Source organism: Amphiura filiformis, chromosome 16 (assembly GCF_039555335.1).
Source record: "Amphiura filiformis chromosome 16, Afil_fr2py, whole genome shotgun sequence".
NCBI lineage: Eukaryota > Metazoa > Echinodermata > Ophiuroidea > Amphilepidida > Amphiuridae > Amphiura > Amphiura filiformis.
In genome coordinates, this window is record NC_092643.1 from 21,304,931 (window position 1) to 21,327,712 (window position 22,782).

At 35.6% G+C, this 22,782-nt stretch overlaps 1 protein-coding gene across 1 annotated transcript in view; it reads left to right on the forward strand.

Annotated features, from left to right (window-relative positions):
* LOC140172488 (FH1/FH2 domain-containing protein 3-like) overlaps window positions 1-22,782 on the forward strand; it is a 112,633-nt gene that overhangs the window by 33,004 nt on the left and 56,847 nt on the right. The window contains exons 5-8 of the mRNA XM_072195635.1: window positions 7,248-7,409; window positions 8,729-8,844; window positions 9,809-9,883; window positions 20,259-20,451. Coding sequence (XP_072051736.1) covers window positions 7,248-7,409; window positions 8,729-8,844; window positions 9,809-9,883; window positions 20,259-20,451 — 546 coding nt within the window. The remainder of the gene's footprint in view (window positions 1-7,247; window positions 7,410-8,728; window positions 8,845-9,808; window positions 9,884-20,258; window positions 20,452-22,782) is intronic.

Below are 22,782 nucleotides of genomic sequence, written 5' to 3' on the forward strand. Positions count from 1 at the left end.
ATTTAAATTAAGAGTTTGGCAGAATGACCAGGTCCATCTGAAAAACTAAAAATAGCTCAGTGGTGCTTTGTGAATGCTTTATTTATTTTTCATGTAGTTGAAAGAAAATGTTAAGAAACTATTTTCAAGTATTAGACATTGTAACCTAAACACAAAATTGACGTGGAAGTGTTAACCTTACAGGCACTTCTGCCTTTCTTACAATCCCTTTGATTGGTTAATTAGATGATATAATCGTACCAAGCAACCAATCAAAATAAAGCTCATAGATCTTTTAGCAATTTTAAGCTTTCGTACTGACTAATAGTCACTATTCTTACCATACTGCCTCTGATTGGCCCAATACATGATAAACCCACCAATCAAATTAGTTACATGGCTTAAGGCGATATAATACCCCGATTTTCATCAGTACCCCTCTTCTTTTTTTTTCTTGCAAATTTATTAAGTACATATATATGTTTATCACCTCATGTCCTGAACTTATAAAATATATCTACATATAAAGTGAATTTCAACAATTTTAGTAAGTCATTTTAGCCCTATATATTTTTTGTTTACTGTAACCTAGTAACTCAGATCTGTGTTTCATAACAAACCATAATTTATTCTTTTGAAAATGTTCAAGTAGGGTACATGAATAGAATACATTAAATCCTTTGTTATACTCTCTATAGAAAATCTATAGTGGTGCATGCAAAATACCTACCATGATATAACACTGAATAAATTAAATAAACACTTATACAATGGATGCATAGTCATTAGTTGTTAGGAGAAGAAAAGGCTATTAGGTCACCGTATGTCAGGTTATAGGTCAATTGGTTCAGGTCAAATTTAAGCATCAATTTTGAATACACATGTGAGAGTCTGTGATATCATATGAGGCATAATTTTGATATTCTGTCTTTAACTGGATATATATCGAGAAGTGCATGGTGGATATACTAATATACCTTGGGATGTAAATGGTGAGTACAATTTAGAATGCCTAGTTGAGATGGATTTCACAAATAAATATAAAATAGTTACCAAAATCACAAAACTTAAGCTTACGGAAAACTACCCAATATGGTTGTATAGGTGACAAGAAATACAATTTTTTCATCATTGCTGTAGTATGGTTGTTGTAACCTGTTACCTATGGCTTAATTAAGTTTCAGTGCAATAATGTCGCAAGTTAAAAATGCAAAATATAGCTCAACATTGAAAATAGAAGCATTTTAACCAGTTCCTTTTTGATAGTTGTGGAGCACCAAGTTCATGAAGTCATAAAAGAAATCAGGAACCACTTATTCCCATTTTACATATCAACTTTATTTCCCTAATGTGTTAGCAACACATATCCAAAATTTTAACGCAATCCGTTGATAGTAAGCTTTCCAAAATGAAGTGAATTTAAATCATCAGTGATGTACCTCCTTTTGGCTTCTATCTGTAAAAGCATGTAAGCTACATTGATACTGATACCACCAATAAAACGAGAAGATTTGCCCCTTCATTTTGCATACCACTTTGTCCAATTTTTTTTTGTAATTTCTTCACAAAATGCAAAAAAAATGCAAAAAAAAATCAATGGGTGTAGTACCCCTTAATGTAACTAAATGTAGAGGCTGAAAATTTGGCCGGTAGTGTCTATGGGGGTGTGTAGATTTCATCTGGAATTGCCCATTTTCCTTATGAAAAGTATTGTATTTATGAATGTAAATCAAATTAAGTTTGCAAGCATTTCAACTTTGTAAATTTGAACATGAGAACATTTCATGGATACGTTTGTGCACCAAAACATTCAAGCTGCTTGCAAAGTGAGCTTTGATTTTTGTTGTTGTGGAAAATGTGTTGTACAGTAAAATATGTGATATGATCGGATCCACTTAAGACTAAAGTCGGAAATTGTGTTAATTGAGTTATTACCGTCACAAATTTTCTCAGTATTGATGTTGAAATCTCTAACTTAGTCCCTGTCATACTTGGTTGCAAAGTTATGAACTTTTATATATGTCAGTTTGCTTATGTTTAGGCCATATAAAATTAATATTTTGGTTCTCGTCCAATGGGTTTTCATAAATTGATGAGGGGGGGGGGAAGATTTTTTTCAATGTAAAATTAGCACTGTTTGTAGTTTTCTGTCTTTTCCAACAGTGCTTGAGGGAAGGTAGAGGCCCTTTTTCTTTTAATGTGAGATTCTGAGGGATAAACCCCCAGAGTACCACAAAAAGTCTTGGAAGTGATTCATGTGCTCTAATATTCTTATTTATATGTATACAGTTTTCCTACAGTATTCCATAATTTTTGAAAAATCTAGAAAAAAATCTGACAAATCCCAGAAATTGAGGAGGGAGGGGACGAGAACCAAACATTTATTTTATACAGCCTTATCATTTTTTTCTCCTTACCTTTACCTATAATCCAAATAGTGGTGGAACTATCTAAAAATGGTAAAGTGCTCAACCATAAGGGAGCTTGTCATGTAGTAATGTTATCAATGCGCGATTAATTGCAATATGCGCTCAAACTAGTATCGCGGGCGTGATGCGCTATGTCCGCAGAGATTTGCGTGAAGCGCCATGATTGCGTAATGTATTTTATTATTGTAATTGACTTTTGAATGTAATGTCCGACCGCGATGTCGTAAAACTATGGAATGGGAAGAAAAGAGGAGAGAGAGGATGGAGAGAGGAATAAAAGGACTCCCAAGTCTAAGAATTATGGTAAAACTTCGCCTGATGGTGTGATTTCATAGTTTTATTAAGAAGATAAGCCGCTAGTGAACGTAACATGGTGGCAGCGGAAAAAGTAAATCTACAGGTACGCCATTTCCAAGAAATAGCCTAAGAAAGACTCAAAGAAATCACCAAGAAAACATCAACGAAGTTAGAAGAAAGAAACTGGAAAATTACCAAAGAAAACATCAACAAAGATTTCGAAAAACGAGACTAGAAAATAGACAAAGAAGGTATCAAAGTCGATAAAGAAGCTTAAAGACTAGTTCAGCTTTGAAGAAGAAACCTTCAGTGAGCTAGCCATAAGAAGAAAGAAGAGGACGAGAACTGATTAACTGTTGTATTGGAAGCCCGGATTGGAAGAAAGAAGAGAGCGTCACAGTACCAGATAGCTTCGCTACAGAAGAAAGAAGAGAAGAAAACAGATAGCTTCGGACTGTATCATCATCAATTCCGCTCAAATACCAGAATTGTGAGATTTGATGCATTTTCATCGTTGGAATATATTGCTGATTTGTGTTCTTCTGGAAAAAGACGGGTGAATCGTGTTTTCATGACAGTGGCAGTGTTGTCTACATGATCTACGATCGGTGTGGCAGATTGATGTGGAAAATGGATTACGAGAGGCTGTCTTCAGGTTCTAGCCTGCTTGGATTCCTTGCTAAATGACCAGACATTTGGTATGATATTTTGACTGTTGGCCTTTTACTTGAAGACAATCAAGAGATGTTTATATTTTCACAGATGAAAATGATCAGTAATATATTATAAAATTTAAACGAGGATTGTGCGATAGTGAAGCAAGTATTATAAATATTGCAAATGTAATGTGCACAAATGAAAGGTACGCATACAACGAAATGTGTATGCACATATCAAAATTAAATGTTGTATACATCATGCGTAGTAGAAATGTAGGCCTAACCTAAGCTTACATAATGCACGCAATCTTTGTGGCATTCAAAAATGTTTTGTTGTGTAAAGCATAATTGCGTTTAAAACAAAGATAAACAGCAATGAAACATTATATTGTTTTAATTTAGTATTATCATGCACATGGACAAATGTGTGCATTATTTCACATGCAAAAACTCCAGCCAGAGTACAAAAATGTGTGTAAGATTTTTTATTGGATTGTTGTAATAAGCGATTTAGCGCTTGGGATTGCAGCAGTAGTGCGCAAGTCAATCGAGTCGACATTTCTTTAAAAATTGAAATGAAGGATAAAGTAATATAATATGGTGGTCAAAAAAATGTTGTGTTTAAAATAAGATTTTATCACAAAATGTGCGTGTTATTGATCAGGATTTCATGATGAATTTAAATTTCTGGACAAGCGCTTGGTATTGCAGCTATAGTGCTAATTAGTCAAGCGACATTTCCATATAAACATGGACATGTATAACTTAATTCATTATGTTCTGGAGAAATGGAAACTAGTGTGAGATTATCATTGGAGAAGAAATTTATCACATAAATTTTATTTGTATTTATGGCAAATGTACGCTTGGAGAATATTTTATATAATGAATTAAAACGTGCATTAAAAAAAAATTGCATGAAATTATATTTATGCACACAAAAAGATGTAAATTTAACGCGATTTAAATGTGCATTTTTGAGATGATTGACACAATCATATAGGAGTTCGGGAGTGTCATGTAGTAATGTTATCAATGCGCGATTAATTGCAATATGCGCCAAACTAGTATGCCAAGCGTGATGCGCTATGTCCGCAGAGATTTGCGTAGCGCCATGATTGCGAATGTATTTTATTATTGTAATTGACTTTTGAATGTAATGTCCGATCGCGATGTCGTGAAACTATGGAATGGGAAGAAAAGAGGAGAGAGAGGATGGAGAGAGGAATAAAAGGACTCCCAAGTCTAAGAATTATGGTAAAACTTCGCCTGATGGTGTGATTTCATAGTTTTATTAAGAAGATAAGCCGGCAGTGCTAGAGAACGTAACAGAGCTTATAAAAACATAAAATTTGGACTTGTACTACTACATGTCTTGACAGATCTGTTTCGTAAAGGCCATTAGGCCATCACTCTTCAGAAGACTCAATGCATAATGATGACAAAATTAATATCAACATACCAGTGGCAATAATGTTACACTCAGCTAATTTCACTTAAGAGATTACACTTAAAAGATTACATGAAATGTCTATTGATCACGAGGTGTCACTCATACCTTTACCTATATCTCAATTTTGTTATTGCCGACTTTGGCCTGATTGGATCAGATTGTGTCGCATACATACATAGTTTAGGTGGTGTTTTGTGTTCTAACCAGATAATCACATTCTTATTAGTGCTTGTTAGCAACCTGGTATACACCACATGTCTACCGCTTATACCAGTAATGAAGAGTGAATGATGATGTCTGGAGGATAGTGGTATACATACAACCCCGGTAACGGGATGCCTCATTGCCTCAATCTCATTGGCAATCAATCCTCAGGCATTGGTATTGATGCTAAACAACGATACTGTAGTCAGCGCCAGTGATACGTAAGATGGAGTAATTTGGGATTAATCAGATAGGGAATTACACGCACATATACATACCCTCACTTAAGGGTATTTGGAGGTTTTATACTATATTTGTTCTTGTTGCAGTGATTAAAATCAAAACCTTCATCGTATTTTTAAATCATGGTGGTAACAGTAAGAGTGAAATGAATTCCAGTACTCTGTACAGATGTTAGAAATTCAAATTGGTCCTTAAAATAGGAAAAAAAGGTGTAGTGTGCTGATCTCATTGAAACAATCCAACAGCATTTTTACATTAGACTGAGCTCTACAGCTCTTTCTGAAGGCAAATCTATTTCAAAATGCTAGCACCGATATAAAAAAAAAAGATAAATTATAAATTGGCCAATTTCTCAAGATAAATGTGCACTGCAAAACAAAAGTGCACTGCAGCTCTGAGACACACTTTTGTTATGCCTGATGAACATTAGGACAAATTTAGACGAAAGATGTCGAGAAAGTTTTTGAAGCGAAAGTGTAAAAGTGCATGGGTGAGAGTAAAATGATCGTAATGAGGGGATGTGTTAATTGTGCAGGGAATAAATTTAAGTGACATTCATGTTCATGTCGCTAGTCACAGTAGAATAGCTAATAAGAGGCATTAGGGCACGCTATATGAGAAACAATTGGTGCGCTATATAGATTCGTCGTCTGCTTTTTTTGTCGTCTGCTTTTTCGTCTGCTTTTTTTTGCTGTAGTTGAACGTCTCTTGTGGAGACACGCTTTGTAATCATACAAGTACTACCAACACTATGAACAACAATAGCCTCACTCTCAGTGGAGTAGTTCAATAATCCTATTTTAACAAGTATTGCTGACAATTTAACCTCAAGTCACATTAGAAGGTCATTCATTGAGTGCTCAAACATGTTAGGGTTAAAGAACTGTGTCCTTCAGATGAGCATGTTTTGAGATATTAGTGTAGAGATCACTTGGGAATATGGTCAATCTTGATGTAGAACCTGGGAATATGGTAAAATCTTGATATAGAATATAGCTCGTCTATATGTGTAATGGAAGAATGCTTTTGTGGCAGTAGCACTACATCAACTGCATATGACCTAAAGGGGCATTTCATGATCCACAACTTTATCCTTATCCTCCTTCCAAAAAAGTTGAAATATTTATACCATCAGACATCTTGAACTATAGTTTGATGAGCTCTTAATAGGCGGGACATGTTAGGCTTATTACCACTACACCGAAAAGTAGACCCACGTTAAGAGTGCTATTAGATAACCTTTCTGGCCTATATTTTGTGTGCTAAAGAAAGTAGACAAAGTATAGGAGTTGAATTAATAATTTGTGACGCTTCTGGCGAGATGTCACAAGACAATTCTTAAAGTAAAATATTTTGATATTCATTGGCAATGTTAAAAGTCCCGCCGATTACGAGCTGATCGAAGTATACATAGCGTATACAGATAATATTTCTTGCAGATTTGGTCATTTGCCAAAGAAATTATACAATGTGTATTTTCTGTCTGTCCTCAGACAAAAATTACAACACAGTGGCCTATGGTACAGTGTAAAATGTTAAAATTACACATAGAGCACAACTGCAATTTTGGAAATTAGGTTTTGTCATTCAAATATATCGATCCATTCTGAAAAAATAAAATCACAAAATGCACCACTAATACGTTTATAATTTCTGCTGCAGTGATTTTCTTATTTCACTCCATTTTTTTATCAACTGTTTAATATCATTGTAGATCATCAAAGGAAGTCATCATCTGTGGATTTTCCCCAATGTATTTTTAATGTTGTTATAAATCATTTATGTTTGTGTTCATTTTAAAGTCAATGGGCTATTCCAGTTGAAATCCACACTACCCGTGTGGAAGATTTTGAAAATATCTTCCACATGGGGAGTATATTTTTTTTCAAATGTATTGGTCAGCACCTTAATGGAATATTCTTAAGAATATATTTACATTTCATTATAATCCAACATTTGTGTTATTATTTTCTTACTATGCAGGCTCAAGGGTTCCATATAGACTACCTCTCCAAAGTGCCTCTGGTAAAAGATACCGTCCATAAGCAATCACTACTCTATCATGCTGTCCAGAATGTCATGGAAAAGTTTCAAGATAGCACTGATCTCTTCTCTGAACTTGGCAATATCAGCAGATGTGCTAAGGTAAGCTTTTGTGTGAAAATGTTATGAACATCATGGTCCATGCTTTCCTTGAGGGAAGACAGTAATTTAGATATTGTTTTTTACTGTATTTTTAAACATTATGATGATTAGTATATAAAAGTATATATTTTCTGAAAGCAAGCAATTGAACTAGCCTGACAGATTCATGCAAAAACGAGCAGTTTTTGACAAAATTACAAAATTTGATTTTACTTTACTGCCTCGAGAAGGCATACAGACTATAGCAGAGGGCCGACTGTGTATAGCTCTATATGTAATGTTATGGGAAAGCTACTATATAGGATTGTCATGATGAGGCCCAAAATCAAATGGTATTCCAAGTGTAATCGTCACAATGCATTACAAGCAGATCATGAATGAGCATGGGTTAGGAAGTATGCTTGAGAGACACACACACAGGTATGAGGTCTCAGTTTTAATTTCATTGGTTTCATCTATTACCAAACTGGTCTGCTCACTGTGTCTGAGTGATTGAGTTAAGAATAAACGATAGGAATTGTTATTTTGACTATCCTCTACCGTGTGATAAACGACAGGTAGGTCCAATATTTGAGTGCGCCGGCACCCACTACGATAAAAATATTGGACATGCCTGTCGTCTATCATAGGTAGAGGATAGTCAAAATAAAAATCCCTATCGTTTATTCTCATTCTTAGTCAGTTAAATATTATTTTAATAACTGCAAACTATTTTTGAAAGCAAAAATTAAGTTACCGTCATAAAAACTCCCTTTTTTCTAAAATGAACGAAACTTGTTTACAATGTCACATCTTCTGTTGCGTGTTCGAGTATTCCGCACTGCGTCTACGCATATACAACACGATACAGACACGCACCTCTATGAGCATGATACACGTTATCAACACTCATGATGACGTGGGGTCGTCTACAGCCTGATAGACAGCACCCAAAATCATGCGATTGTCCAATAAGATTATGTGTCTACGAACTGGACCACTCCCACTGACTAAGAATTTTACATTTATTTCTGTCATACTTATATGATGACCCAAAAAAAAACCAGTTTCGTGTAATGGAGCTACAAAACCATATGAGCTTAATAGTGCTCAATTTTGATTCTATTATTTTTGTGCTTTGAATCAAAACTTTGATGTTCCATAAATGGCAAGAGTCCACTTGTATTGTTTCGGACCTTCACAAAAGAAGTAAGCATAGCCACAAGGTCGATAAAAAAGATATTAAAATAAGTCACCAACCTCATTAAAATGTAGAAATCATATTTGGTTTATAAAAACTTGATTAATTAACTATGCCCATTTTTATTTACGCATTTCAGGTTGACTTTGAGCAAGTAGCAGAAAATCTCATTACCATGGAGGAGGAATGCAAAGCATCATGGGAACATCTGCGTGTCATAAGTAAATATGACGGAGGCTCGCCACTCAAGAATAAGTAAGTGGTGGCAGGTTAAAAATAAACGCAACTTTGAGAGAGAGGAAGAGAGCGAGTGTGAGAAATAGCATGAATGATTTAACATTCATGTCACTATGTTCTGTCTTCATCTTACGTTGATATTTCTTTCACAATTGCATTGTTTAGAGTTTCTTTATTGAAAACTACCAAACATGTATAGAATGCTTAAGTTGTTTGCAATTTAGTTTATAAGTTCTGTTGGTAGTGTTGTATCTTGCCTCAGGACAAGAGAGATGCAAAATGGGATATATCGACTGCTAAGTGCCAGAAGTGGATGAGTGTAATAGCTGCCATGTGTAACTGCCATGTGTAGATGAGTACAATATACTGTGTGGAAATTGCCAAATGTTCACAGGGCAGCTATTGCACATACCCACTTCTGGCACTGAACAGTTGATATAGGCTGCTTTGTGTGTTTATTTTATGAATATTGTTTTTATGCAAGAAAATATTTTATAATTGCTAATTAGGGTAACTAATTAGTTTGAATATGGCATTAAAAGCTTTTGATCATTATGAAAAATTAAAATGAACTGTAAAATATGAAATAGCGCTATCAGTATTAAAATTGATATATATATAGAACAGGTGGTAGCAATATCATATATCATATTTTGCAGCTGAACTCTTGGAATGTACTTTGTAAAAAGGACATGGTGGCATTTAATTCATTTTGGGTTGGGCTTGATATCCTTGATTACTGGTTCAATGTAAATGGAGTTCTACTTTTCTTTTACCCAGGGGCAGTGAAACCCCAAATTATGTAAATATCCACTTTTTGCAATAATTTTGTGCCCAAATTGGTAGATTTTACTCCCCCCACCCCCCGAGTTGCATTACCTAATTAGGCATAAGAGATTGATGATGATGATACCATTATGTTTGAGTATCTTGTAAAATAAAAAGTGATATTAATTTGATACCATGATTTGTGTTAATACAGATTGCAAGAATTCCTGGGTGATTGTGCCAAGAGAATCATTGTACTCAAGATTGTCCACAGGAGAGTGTGCAACAGGTGAGTTTATTATGCGTACACAAACTTTAAGTATGACACAGATTGAATAATCTGTTTTGCACCTATGGAGCTATTATTTATATGCCAGAGGAGGTACGTTCTGATGCAGTTAGAACTTACTTTTAGGCTTATACAAAATGTATATATACAGTGAGTAACAGGTGGAATAGAGGAGGGTCAGTCATGGATGTCTTCTCCTCCTTCTCATCTCCTTCCTCCTCTTCTTTCTTCTCATATTTTTCCTCCTCCTTTTCCTCCTTATTCTGCATTTCCTATTTCTCCTTTTTCCCTGTTTCTTCTCCTTCCCTGTTTCTTCTGTCTTCGTCTCCTAAGCAAGATTTTGCCAGATATCTGCCTTATCAAGCAATATTATCTACCTTAACACATATCTGCCTTATCAAGTTATATTATCTACCTTTTCAATACAGAAACATAAAAGTTAAACTAAGTGGGAAATAATTGAAAATAATTAATTGGTAGAAATTTGTCAATTACTTGAAAAGACATCTCGCAAAGCTTTTTGTCATTTTGAATTAACGGGAAAAAGTGCATTTGTTGCTTCTTATACCAAAGTTTCGACTCACATCTCCTTGTAAAGATGACAAAATGAATAGTGTAAGAGGTTCCGCTTCCAACAAGATAAAATGGAGACAAATGATAGGATTTGATTTTCCGCTGCACTCAGGGTTAATGCACTTTGAGCATGATTAGTTCACTTATGTATCAGTGCTATTTCATGGAACGGTGATAGGCAGGAAGTACTTAACACAAACATGAGCATCAGCCTGGAAGGCAACTCATGTTGTATGTAAGGCTTCTAAGAAAATATTGTTCGTGTGAAGTAGGGTGGTATATAATGTAGCATAATCGGGAGAAGAGTGTTTTGAATTGATGAGCAGAAAAAAAGAGTTTTTGATAGGGAGAATTTTTTTTATACTTAAATAGTAAGTTAGATCTGGAATATAACCGTAGTCCATGCGTGGAGCAAGGTGACAAAAAGTGGGGCGCCCAAAGTTACGCGAAGCTACAAAAAGCCTGCAAAAAGTTCAAAATAGTACAAAAATGTGCACAAAGTGCTAAAAAGTGGGGCGCCCATGGCCGCACCGCTTGTGACGCGCCTCAACCGTACTTACTTTGGTCAACCTCGGTTGGAAGCTCCAATTTGTGTGGTCTTGTTTGGTTGTATAGATCTTGAGCGAAGATGGATTGATTGATTGATTGATTGATCAAGATCAATTGATCGATCAATCAATTTATATATATTGATTGGTTGGTAGGTTATTCCAATATATATTCTGAATGTGTACATACATGGTTTTCTCCTTGCCACTTAGAATAGTAACATCAATAATGTTTTGAAGAATTTAATACAAACTACTGCAGAATTGTTCAATTTTATTGAATTCTAAAATTAGCAGCTAATAAACAGTTCCAATTCCCCGCAAATATTTCCAAAATAACACCATTGGTTTATCAGTTGAATACTAAAACTACTGTTTTATTTATTGCCTGCAGTCATTTTAATGTATGAATGCCTTTAATGTAAGCTTAAGGGATCTGGAATGAAGCGTTTTAAGCGTTTCGACAGTATTTATTGTGGGACATTAGAGCACATCAGACATATCGAATTGCATTCTGAATACAAAGAATGTCCTTCTGATATCAAATAATTTTGATTTTTTGAAATTCGCAATGTAATACACATTTTATGGCAAATGATTAAAAATTGATATTTTTGATATTTAACAGTACTCGAATTAAACTTGATAAATCTGATGATTTATACTTAAAGTGTATGTAGGTGGGATGAAAAGCCGACAATCAATTGAAAATTTTGACCTTTCGTATTGAAGATATGGATTTTTTTCTTAAAACACCAAAAAAAATTAGGTCTTTTGGGGAAAAAATCCATATCTTCAATATGAAAGGTCAAAATTTTCAATTGATCGTCTGCTTTTTCTCCCAGCTACATACACTTTAAGAATATGTCATTAGATTTATAAAATTCACTTCGAGGACTGTTATATATCAAAAATGTAAAAATAAATATCAAATTTTAATAATTTGTCATAAAATTTGTATTATATCGTGAATTTCAAAAAATTATTTGATATCAGAAAGACATTCTTCGTATTCAGAATGCAATTCGATATGTTTTATGTGCTCTCATGTCCCACAAAAAATACTGTAGAAACGCTCAAAAACGCTCATTCCAGATCCCTTAATGTATGAATGCCTTTATAATGTAAGCTTAATGAATTAAAGTACATACAACTTAAGCATGATATATTATCAGTTGTAGCAATCAATATGATTTCCTTCTCTGCACTAATGGTACACCATTACATAAACATAGATGGAGGAGATTATATGAGGATAATAAATGGTAGAACTAATATGCGGAGAGGGGTTTACTGGGGACCTTGTGTAGTGTTGCCTGCCTGTCACAAATTTATCAGCCCATCATGACAAACCAGGCAGGTCTGTACGCAGGATTTTTTTGGGGGTGCTGATTTCAGGGGGTGATTTTTGACCAAAAAAGCGTAAAGAACCTGATTGTGATATTTTGGGACTTTTTGTTTACTTTTGCAAATTTGGGTGGTGCCCAGCACCCCCTGCGTACGGGCCTGAAACCAGGTATCAACTAAATTGATATAGAGGGCGTTGGCTCTCATTAAAGTTGTTCCTTGTTATGCAAATGAGACAGTTAATGCTCCATAGCTTTTACACTGAGATTTTGGGGTTTGCTTTTTATTATTTCACCATCTTATGTGCTCTAGGTCATTTCTTTACAGCTGAATGAGCATGAAAAGAGTCTTCTGCACGACTATATGGTGCGGACAAAATATCACATTTGTGTACTCAGGGAATGTAATGTTTAGCAGGCACGACACAAATGGGAATGCTGCACAATTTCTTTAATCTGCCCAAAATATAACTTTCAGATGGCATTTTGATACAAAGTTAGTCTAAAATGGTATTATTTTGTGTGAATTTTATCTAAAAATCATCTTCAAAAACAAAATTTAATGAAGTTAGGCTTAAATTAACATTTTTGAAATAGCCCAAATGGTGGCCATTTTTAGTCACAAAGTCACCTAATTGGGACAAATGGCAAGGTATGGCAACCCGACCGTTGTGTAGTGATGTCATGTAGTGTGTTTAAAATGTGTGCTTAAAACACAACCAGCCGGTTAAATTTGAGTTAAATGAGCCACTTATAAATAATGTGGGATATTTGAAATCACTTGTGACAGGCAAAGGGCATTGACAATGGGCTGTTCCATTTGAGCTACTCCCCCCCCCCCCTTGATTGAAGAAGATTTTTGAATTCCAACCAAATTCAACTGTTTACATTATTTCATATCCAACCATTTTCATCCATTGGAAGTTGAAAAGGTGTGGAAGATTTTGGAATTCCAATCAAAATTGTAACATTTTAAACCAAATAGTGCATCAATTTCATCAATTTTTAACAGACATAATACATAAAACTTGCACAAATTTCCAACTGGATTTGAACATAAGGTGCAACTAGAATTGAGGTGACAATATATTGGGGGGGGGGGGTGGGTGGTTAAATTTAATAGCCCAATTTGTGGTTGTTGGCATACATTTCAGGTGACAATATATTGGGGGGAGGGTGGGTGGTTAAATTTAATAGCCCAATTTGTGGTTGTTGGCATACATTTCAGGTGACAATATATTGGGGGAGGGTGGGTGGTTAAATTTAATAGCCCAATTTGTGGTTGTTGGCATACATTTCAGGTGACAATATATTGGGGGGGGGAGGGGGGTGGTTAAATTTAATAGCCCAATTTGTGGTTGTTGGCATACATTTCAGGTGACAATATATTGGGGGGAGGGTGGGTGGTTAAATTTAATAGCCCAATTTGTGGTTGTTGGCATACATTTCAGGTGACAATATATTGGGGGAGGGTGGGTGGTTAAATTTAATAGCCCAATTTGTGGTTGTTGGCATACATTTCAGGTGACAATATATTGGGGGGGGGGGGGTGGTTAAATTTAATAGCCCAATTTGTGGTTGTTGGCATACATTTCAGGTGACAATATATTGGGGGGAGGGTGGGTGGTTAAATTTAATAGCCCAATTTGTGGTTGTTGGCATACATTTCAGGTGACAATATATTGGGGGGAGGTGGGTGGTTAAATTTAATAGCCCAATTTGTGGTTGTTGGCATACATTTCAGGTGACAATATATTGGGGGAGGGTGGGTGGTTAAATTTAATAGCCCAATTTGTGGTTGTTGGCATACATTTCAGGTGACAATATATTGGGGGAGGGTGGGTGGTTAAATTTAATAGCCCAATTTGTGGTTGTTGGCATACATTTCAGGTGACAATATATTGGGGGAGGGTGGGTGGTTAAATTTAATAGCCCAATTTGTGGTTGTTGGCATACATTTCAGGTGACAATATATTGGGGGAGGGTGGGTGGTTAAATTTAATAGCCCAATTTGTGGTTGTTGGCATACATTTCAGGTGACAATATATTGGGGGGAGGGTGGGTGGTTAAATTTAATAGCCCAATTTGTGGTTGTTGGCATACATTTCAGGTGACAATATATTGGGAGGGGGGAGGTGGGTGGTTAAATTTAATAGCCCAATTTGTGGTTGTTGGCATACATTTCAGGTGACAATATATTGGGGGAGGGGGGTTAAATTTAATAGCCCAATTTGTGGTTGTTGGCATACATTTCAGGTGACAATATATTGGGGGGAGGGGGTGGTTAAATTTAATAGCCCAATTTGTGGTTGTTGGCATACATTTCAGGTGACAATATATTGGGGGGGGGAGGGGGTGGTTAAATTTAATAGCCCAATTTGTGGTTGTTGGCATACATTTCAGGTGACAATATATTGGGGGGAGGGGGTGGTTAAATTTAATAGCCCAATTTGTGGTTGTTGGCATACATTTCAGGTGACAATATATTGGGGGAGGGGGGTGGTTAAATTTAATAGCCCAATTTGTGGTTGTTGGCATACATTTCAGGTGACAATATATTGGGGGGAGGGGGTGGTTAAATTTAATAGCCCAATTTGTGGTTGTTGGCATACATTTCAGGTGACAATATATTGGGGGAGGGGGTGGTTAAATTTAATAGCCCAATTTGTGGTTGTTGGCATACATTTCAGGTGACAATATATTGGGGGGAGGGGGTGGTTAAATTTAATAGCCCAATTTGTGGTTGTTGGCATACATTTCAGGTGACAATATATTGGGGGGAGGGGGTGGTTAAATTTAATAGCCCAATTTGTGGTTGTTGGCATACATTTCAGGTGACAATATATTGGGGGAGGGGTGGTTAAATTTAATAGCCCAATTTGTGGTTGTTGGCATACATGTCAGGTGACAATATATTGGGGGGGGGGTTAAATTTAATAGCCCAATTTATGGTTGTTGGCATACATTTCAGGTGACAATATATTGGGGGAGGGGTGGTTAAATTTAATAGCCCAATTTGTGGTTGTTGGCATACATTTCAGGTGACAATATATTGGGGGGGGGGGGTGGTTAAATTTAATAGCCCAATTTGTGGTTGTTGGCATACATTTCAGGTGACAATATATTGGGGGGGGTGGTTAAATTTAATAGCCCAATTTGTGGTTGTTGGCATACATTTCAGGTGACAATATATTGGGGGGGAGGGGGTGGTTAAATTTAATAGCCCAATTTGTGGTTGTTGGCATACATGTCAGGTGACAATATATTGGGGGGGGGGGTGCCCAATTTGTGGTTGTTGGCATACATTTCAGGTGACAATATATTGGGGGGGGGTGGTTAAATTTAATAGCCCAATTTGTGGTTGTTGGCATACATTTCAGGTGACAATATATTGGGGGTGGTGGTTAAATTTAATAGCCCAATTTGTGGTTGTTGGCATACATTTCAGGTGACAATATATTGGGGGAAAATTTAATAGCCCAATTTGTGGTTGTTGGCATACATTTCAGGTGACAATATATTGGGGGGGGAGGGGGTGGTTAAATTTAATAGCCCAATTTGTGGTTGTTGGCATACATTTCAGCTTTTCTATGTTTTTGTACAATTTGTGCAACCCTGTTGTTGCTCTGCTATAAATGCACTATGAACCACCATGTTCTCATACCAAATGACATAGCTAAATGATTCAAATTGAACAAGCACAACTCAAATATTTGACTTCAAGTTGGGGAAATGATTTTTTGTATCTGACACAAGATCATTCTTTGAGTGTAGAAGCATAACCGGGTTAATGAACTGTGTCCTGTTTGAGATTGTAGTCGTAAGATAAAAACAAAAAGTGTTATCGTGTATAAAAGATTAGAATATTTCAATTTTTAAAAGGAATCTTTATTCAAGTGAAGTGATCCAAAGAAATATTGAAGTATGCATTAAAATATTCTTAACTAGTCACATGTGAATTTGCCAAATCTGAAAATCGATATCTTTCACAGATATTTTAAATTATAATTTGATTTAATTACACGTACGGTTCAATGTTATTTGATATGTGGATGAAAATGAAATTGTTAATAAAATACAAAAGCAACATCAAATAACGCTTATTGACTTGTTAAAACAAACTTATTTATTCTAATTGATGTTATTGTACCCCGTGGCAAACAACAGAGTTTGTTTCAGGTCATTCCATTGTTTCTATTATGTTTTCTAAGAAGTTGGTAAAATAGTGTTGTGGTTTGTTGGATAGTCTTTGCCTGTTTTTGACCCTGTGTATACAGAGAGAAGTCGACTTCAATTGCGACATCAATTCAGATTATGACCAAAGATTAGCATATATTATTTGTTGACGAGTGTTTACACAGTATTTGACTTCAAAACAAATTAAACTTTTACATGATCACTTTGCTCATGCTTCAAATAACCATAAGTGAACACGACTTCTAGTCGCATGTTCATTTACACCGCAAAAGTTGAGTTTAAAGTCAAGTTTGAATTTGATAAAAGTTGCTCCAGGTCGTCATTAGAAGTCGACTTCTGAAGTCAGGTACAAAACATGAGGACCCTGTTTACACACAAATCAAGTCGAGTTCAAATTTGACTGAAGTCCACTTCATGCTCTGTGTAAACCTGGTCTTTGATGTATTGTTGGGTACGAAGTGTCCCTATGAATATGTGAGCCACTGGACAAAATTGTGCACCATGAAAGTATTTTTATATGGAATTTCTAGAGCTGAAATAAAAACACTGCTCTTTTGTTCAGTGGAAAAGGGGCTTCTCCAAGAAAATCGGTTCTATGCAAAGGTATCAGTGGTGTGAAATAGAATTTTGGAAAGGACCAATATTTTTGAAAATGAGTGGTTGTGAATGTTGGAAAATGAATGCCAAATTATAAAGCAAGCGTGAGTATTTTTTGAAGATGAAAATTATAAAAATATCTAAACCATGCATCTGATAGACCATGTCAATTTTGATGATGCAGAGAAGATATTTTATACTTCCCACAATGCATTTCTTCCATGTGCTATCAGGCAACATGGGTAGATAAAAATACATCAACTATACTTTGATCAGCTCGTAATCGGCAGGCCTCATTATAATATCGTGGATTAATATCAAAATATTTGCACCTGAGACAAATATAACTAAATATTCGTCTCAGTGTTGCACTGAATAGCAAATCAGTACAGGAAAGTAGTGCATTGTGGGAAGTATAAAATATCTTCTCTGGTGATGATGAGTTTTGCCGATTTCCTGTTTAACAAAGTATAAAGAATAAACCTTGAGTAATATGATATTGATCATACCATATCATATCATGTGTAATTGACCATTTAAGTATCAATATCAATTAATTAACCATGCAAAGTGGAACATCAACTCGGATTTGTTTGCTTTAGAAGTGTATAATAGCATGCAGAGAAAAATATGCCATGGCATTGCTCTGATTTAATTTCCTGATACCTAAGTGCTCAAGCATAACCCTGTAGACCAGACTGGAGATCAATTAGCCTGAATGTGGAGTTTTGTAGGTTTGTAAGGAATTTCACATTTACCTAGCTGGCTCCCAAATTTCTAAATTTTGCAAATATTTTGTTGAATTTGGGCCAAAAACTGGGCCTCGGGTATAAACTTTTGTCAAATTTCTTAAATTGGTATATATATGGGTCCACTTTCAGATTCTTGGAGGCTTAACCCCCTGGACACTACTGTTCATCTAACAGCATTTCTGATTGGTGGATATTTTGAAATGCTCATTTCAATTGCCAATCATGACTAGGCTTTAAACTATTTATGGTCAAACTTGAATTTGCAGATGATCTTCTTAATACCCGCCTTGATTGGTTCAAAATTGGACACAATATTCATTTTGGCCAATCGGCAGGTAGTTCTTATAGGGTTAAGTAACCTGCAGAAGTCCAGTCAGGGGACTAATTTGAAGCTGATTTGAATGCACCAAGTCCCTTCTTATTCCATTCTTTGTTCTTCTATTTTGTTGTTTTCCATTTATCGCCCCTTTTCTTCGTTCTTTTTTTCTTCCTGTTTTTCTTTCTCATTTTCTTCTATTTATTAAATTCAGAATCAATTTTAGTGACAAAAACTTATTGTGCTTATTTGTACCAAAATTAATAATGATTTCTTGCTAAGAATATATGGAACGGAAATAATGGTGCCGCGACCTCATTTTCACAAAATAGTACTGCTCAGTTACGGGGAAAAGTAAGTCAAGTGCACCAAATAATGTTAACTTAATGCAGCATGGTAAATGTGTCAAAGAATGCTGAAAAGCTGTTGATTAACCCCATTGACACTACTATAGCACCATTCTTACAGTACTCCTGATTGGTTAATTTAATTATATAATCATCTGAGTAACCAATGAAAATTGAGCTTTATGAACTCTTAGCAATATTTAAGCTTAATCCCCTTCAGTCCTACTGACTTTTCTTACCATATCTCTGATTGGCTCAATACATGTTATAGCTCTCTTTGTAACCAATCAAAATAGTTCGAGGCTGATAATTTTTCTGGCAGTGTCCACTGGACTAATTACTATTTTAATTTGTGTAAGACTTCAAATGTATTTAGGACATATGTACATTGGTATAAGGCAGTCCAATTCTACAACTGACAAAAAAGGGAAAAAAATTCAATTTAAAGAATACCTAGCACTAATTTCAGGCTCTGTTGCTTTAGTATGGCATCTTCTGCTTCCATGAGTACATACCATCCAGGCATAAATAGACTGTCCAGGCAGGGAGAGAGTTTAGTATGCATGCATAAATTGTTCTAGTTCCTTGTGATTAAGACTAAAGGTGACGTGATATTTTCAGATCCATTGTTTAATAGTACATGCTGACTGGACTTGTCAGACTGGCCTCACTTTGCTTGGATTAAGTCAGTGAGCGCCACAGACTGTGGCTAAGAAGCATCCAATACTATAAGTGGTGATAGAAGCATTTGGACATGTGCTAATAATTTAAGAAAAGTGTTAAAGCAGCATGACAAACATAGACAACAGTATATGCTATCTTCAGTAGACAGTATAAAAATTACTATCATCAGTAGGCAGCAGTTGTCACAATAGCAACAGTTGGTATCTTCAGTAGATGGCAATAATTGCTATCTTCAGTAGACAGCAATTAGTTGCTATCTTCAGTAGATAGCAATAGTTGCTATCTTCAGTAGACAGCAAGCAATAGTTGCTATCTTCAGTAGACAGCAATAGTTGCTAACTTCAATTGAAGGCAATAGTTGCTATCTTCAATAGATAGCAAAATTGCTATCATCAGTAGATGGCAATAGTTGCTATCTTCAATAGATAGCAAAATTGCTATCATCAGTAGATGGCAATAGTTGCTATCTTCAGTAAACAGCAATAATTGCTATCTTCAGTAGACAGCAATAGTTGCTATCATTAGTAGATGGCAATAATGCTATCTTCAATAGACAGCAGATTGCTATCATCAGTAGATGTAATAGTTGCTATCATCAGTAGACAGCAATAGTTGCTATCATCAGTAGACAGCAATAGTTGCTATCTTCAGTAGACAGCAATAGTTGCTATCTTGAGTAGACTGCTGGTACTCAGCAAACACAAAATGTTTTACAGTTTAAAACATTCATTTTAATATAATGCTATTAAGTGTTGACAAAACATTTTGGGAAAAATGTTTGCCAGCAAATATTTTGCAATAACATTTTTTCACATAAAACAGTTTGCAAATGTTTTCATGACCTTTATATAACCTGACATTTAATGTTATTGTAATGTTTGGACTATAACAAATGAAACATTTAAAAACATTTAGTGGTTGGTAGGAAGCTTCCTATCCCTGCATGGTATCTTTGTTACAGTTGTCTCCAACAAACCCAGTAACATATTGGACTTATCCCCTTCTTCATCAACAGGTTCAACAATCTACTTCTCTATCTGGGCATGAGTGAAAGTGCAGCCAGAGAGATCACCATCTCCGATTTCTGCCGCATCATCGCCGAATTTGCCTTGGAGTATCGAACCACGAGAGAACGTGTCCTGGAGGCGGAGAAAAAGAAAGCTAATCATCGTAAGCGCTGTAAGACCAGAGGCAAGATGATTACTGAGGTGAGCTTAGGCTAGGTCAATTTGATCACTCTACTTGTGTCTTATTGTTATTCCTTCAAAATTTGACTGATTTTCTTTTGAAGGTGACTAAGCTATCAACCTAGATCTTACCTTAGTTCCCTGAATTTTTATTGTGTTACTGAATGCAGAATAAATCACACATTTTAGGGGCCTAGGGCAAGATTCATGTTATTCAGGCGTTTTTTTAAGTCAATATTTCCGCAACTTTAATTTCACAGGGATGTAAGTTTTCCATTTATTTTACGGATTTCCGGTTTTTCCCCGAAATCCGGATTTTCCCGGGGATTTTTTTAAAATATATAATTCCGGAAGTGGATTATGATATTTCATCTTAAAAAGAGCACCTTCATAGCCTATTCCCCGATTCCTAGCGTTCGCTAAAAAGATAGCGCTCCTATCAAACGTTCGGCTTACTCGCTTCGCTCGCACCATTTCAGGGTATTTTTTTAACAGCTACTTATATCCCTGTTTCAGCCTGTTTTTGGTACTTTTTGCCCAATTTCACACACATTTTCAGTTTTGTTTTTTTAGAAAAGTTTATTCTCATGCCTGGTTATTGCATGACCAAGCCCCACAGAACTAATGTACATGTGAAAAGAAAAAGAGCAAGGTATATAACTTGATGTTGGGAGACAGGTGAAATACAGATTAGATTGTATGCAGGCGGGATGGGATAAAAACAGAAGTAGGTTATGTTTTATAGCCAAATAATACCAATTCCAAAGCCCACCGAATTAAACTCGCAAAAACATCAAAGTGAATACGCTGGAACAATTTCTAATGAAAGTCACTGTGCACATATGGAGATATGCTGAACCAAACAACAAATGTAGGCACAAAATTAGGCAAAGTTTGACAGCAAAAAATGAACAATTCCAGGGCTCACAGAAAAATATCAAAGTGTCAGATAAACAATATAAAAGTACACTGTAATATAAGTGATGAAAATCATTGTGCACATAATCAGACAAACTAACAAAACAGACAAAAAAACAACCAATGTTTTGAGCAGATAAATTACTATTTTGTAGGAACAAACAGCAAAATATTGAATCAAACAGCAAAAACTACATGTACACATATTCAAATGAAATTTTCATACAGATTTCAAATTGGGCTATTCCAGTTGAAATCCATACACCCCCTATGGAAGACATGACCTTAATCTCCCACACAGGGAGTGTGAATTTCAAATGGGCTGAATTACCTGAATGGGTGACTCTATTTGAAATATACAACCCCTGTATGGGAGATTAAGGTCAAGTCTTCCAGAGGGGTTGTGTAGGTTTTAACAATTTGCACTTGGGATCATTTCAGTGTAAATCCAATCCTTAGGTAATTATTTCTGTAAGCATCGAATGGAACAGTATATGAGCAAGACAAATACACAGAATTTGAGTTGATTTATAAGAATCTTCGTTATTGTGCCTGAACATTTCAATGTGAATACATCATTATGAATTAGTGTCTGCTTTTTGACCACAAGTTAGACAGGTAAACCAAACCCACACAATTACCTTATCAAAATGCTTGACTGGATATGTCTGCTTGTCATACCTTGAGTATATTTAGGGGCTTTGAAGGTTTAAAAAGTTCTAGTATAACTCATGGATAAATAATTTGTATGGTTTCTTTTATTTGGAAGTTTTAAAATAGAAAGCAATCAAATTTATCAATGAAATTCGTTTTTACGGAATATGATTACAAGATGAGTAGGACTGATTCATGATTACAAGGGCTATTCCAGTTGGAATCCATACACCCCCTATGGAAGACATGACCTTTATCTCCCACACAGGGGGTGTAGATTTCAAACGGAGTCACTCAGGTAACCCCATTTGAAATTCACACTCCTCGATTAAGGTCATGGTCATGTCTTCCATAGCGGGTGTATGGATTTCAACTGAATAACCCATTTTGGAGCAGACAACCCTGAATGGGTGACTCCATTTGAAATTCGCGCTCCCTGTGTGGAAGATTAAGGTCATGTCTTCCATAGGGGGTGTATTGATTTCAACTGGAATAGTCCATTTTTGAGCAGACAACAATGAAGTCTTGACAACAGGCTAATTTTGTGCATGATTAGGCCTACATACAACAACAATAACAGAACTGCATTTTTAAAGCACCTTACGCATACACCTCAAGGCACTGAACAAAAGAAAGTCTAACCAACACATTACTTAATACCCTCCCTTAATACCTTAAATCATACAGTTTACACAGAAATACATATTAAATACAAGATAATTTTGTTAAAAACCTGATGATAGGCATGCTGTTTACATCAAATTAGCATCACCTACAATT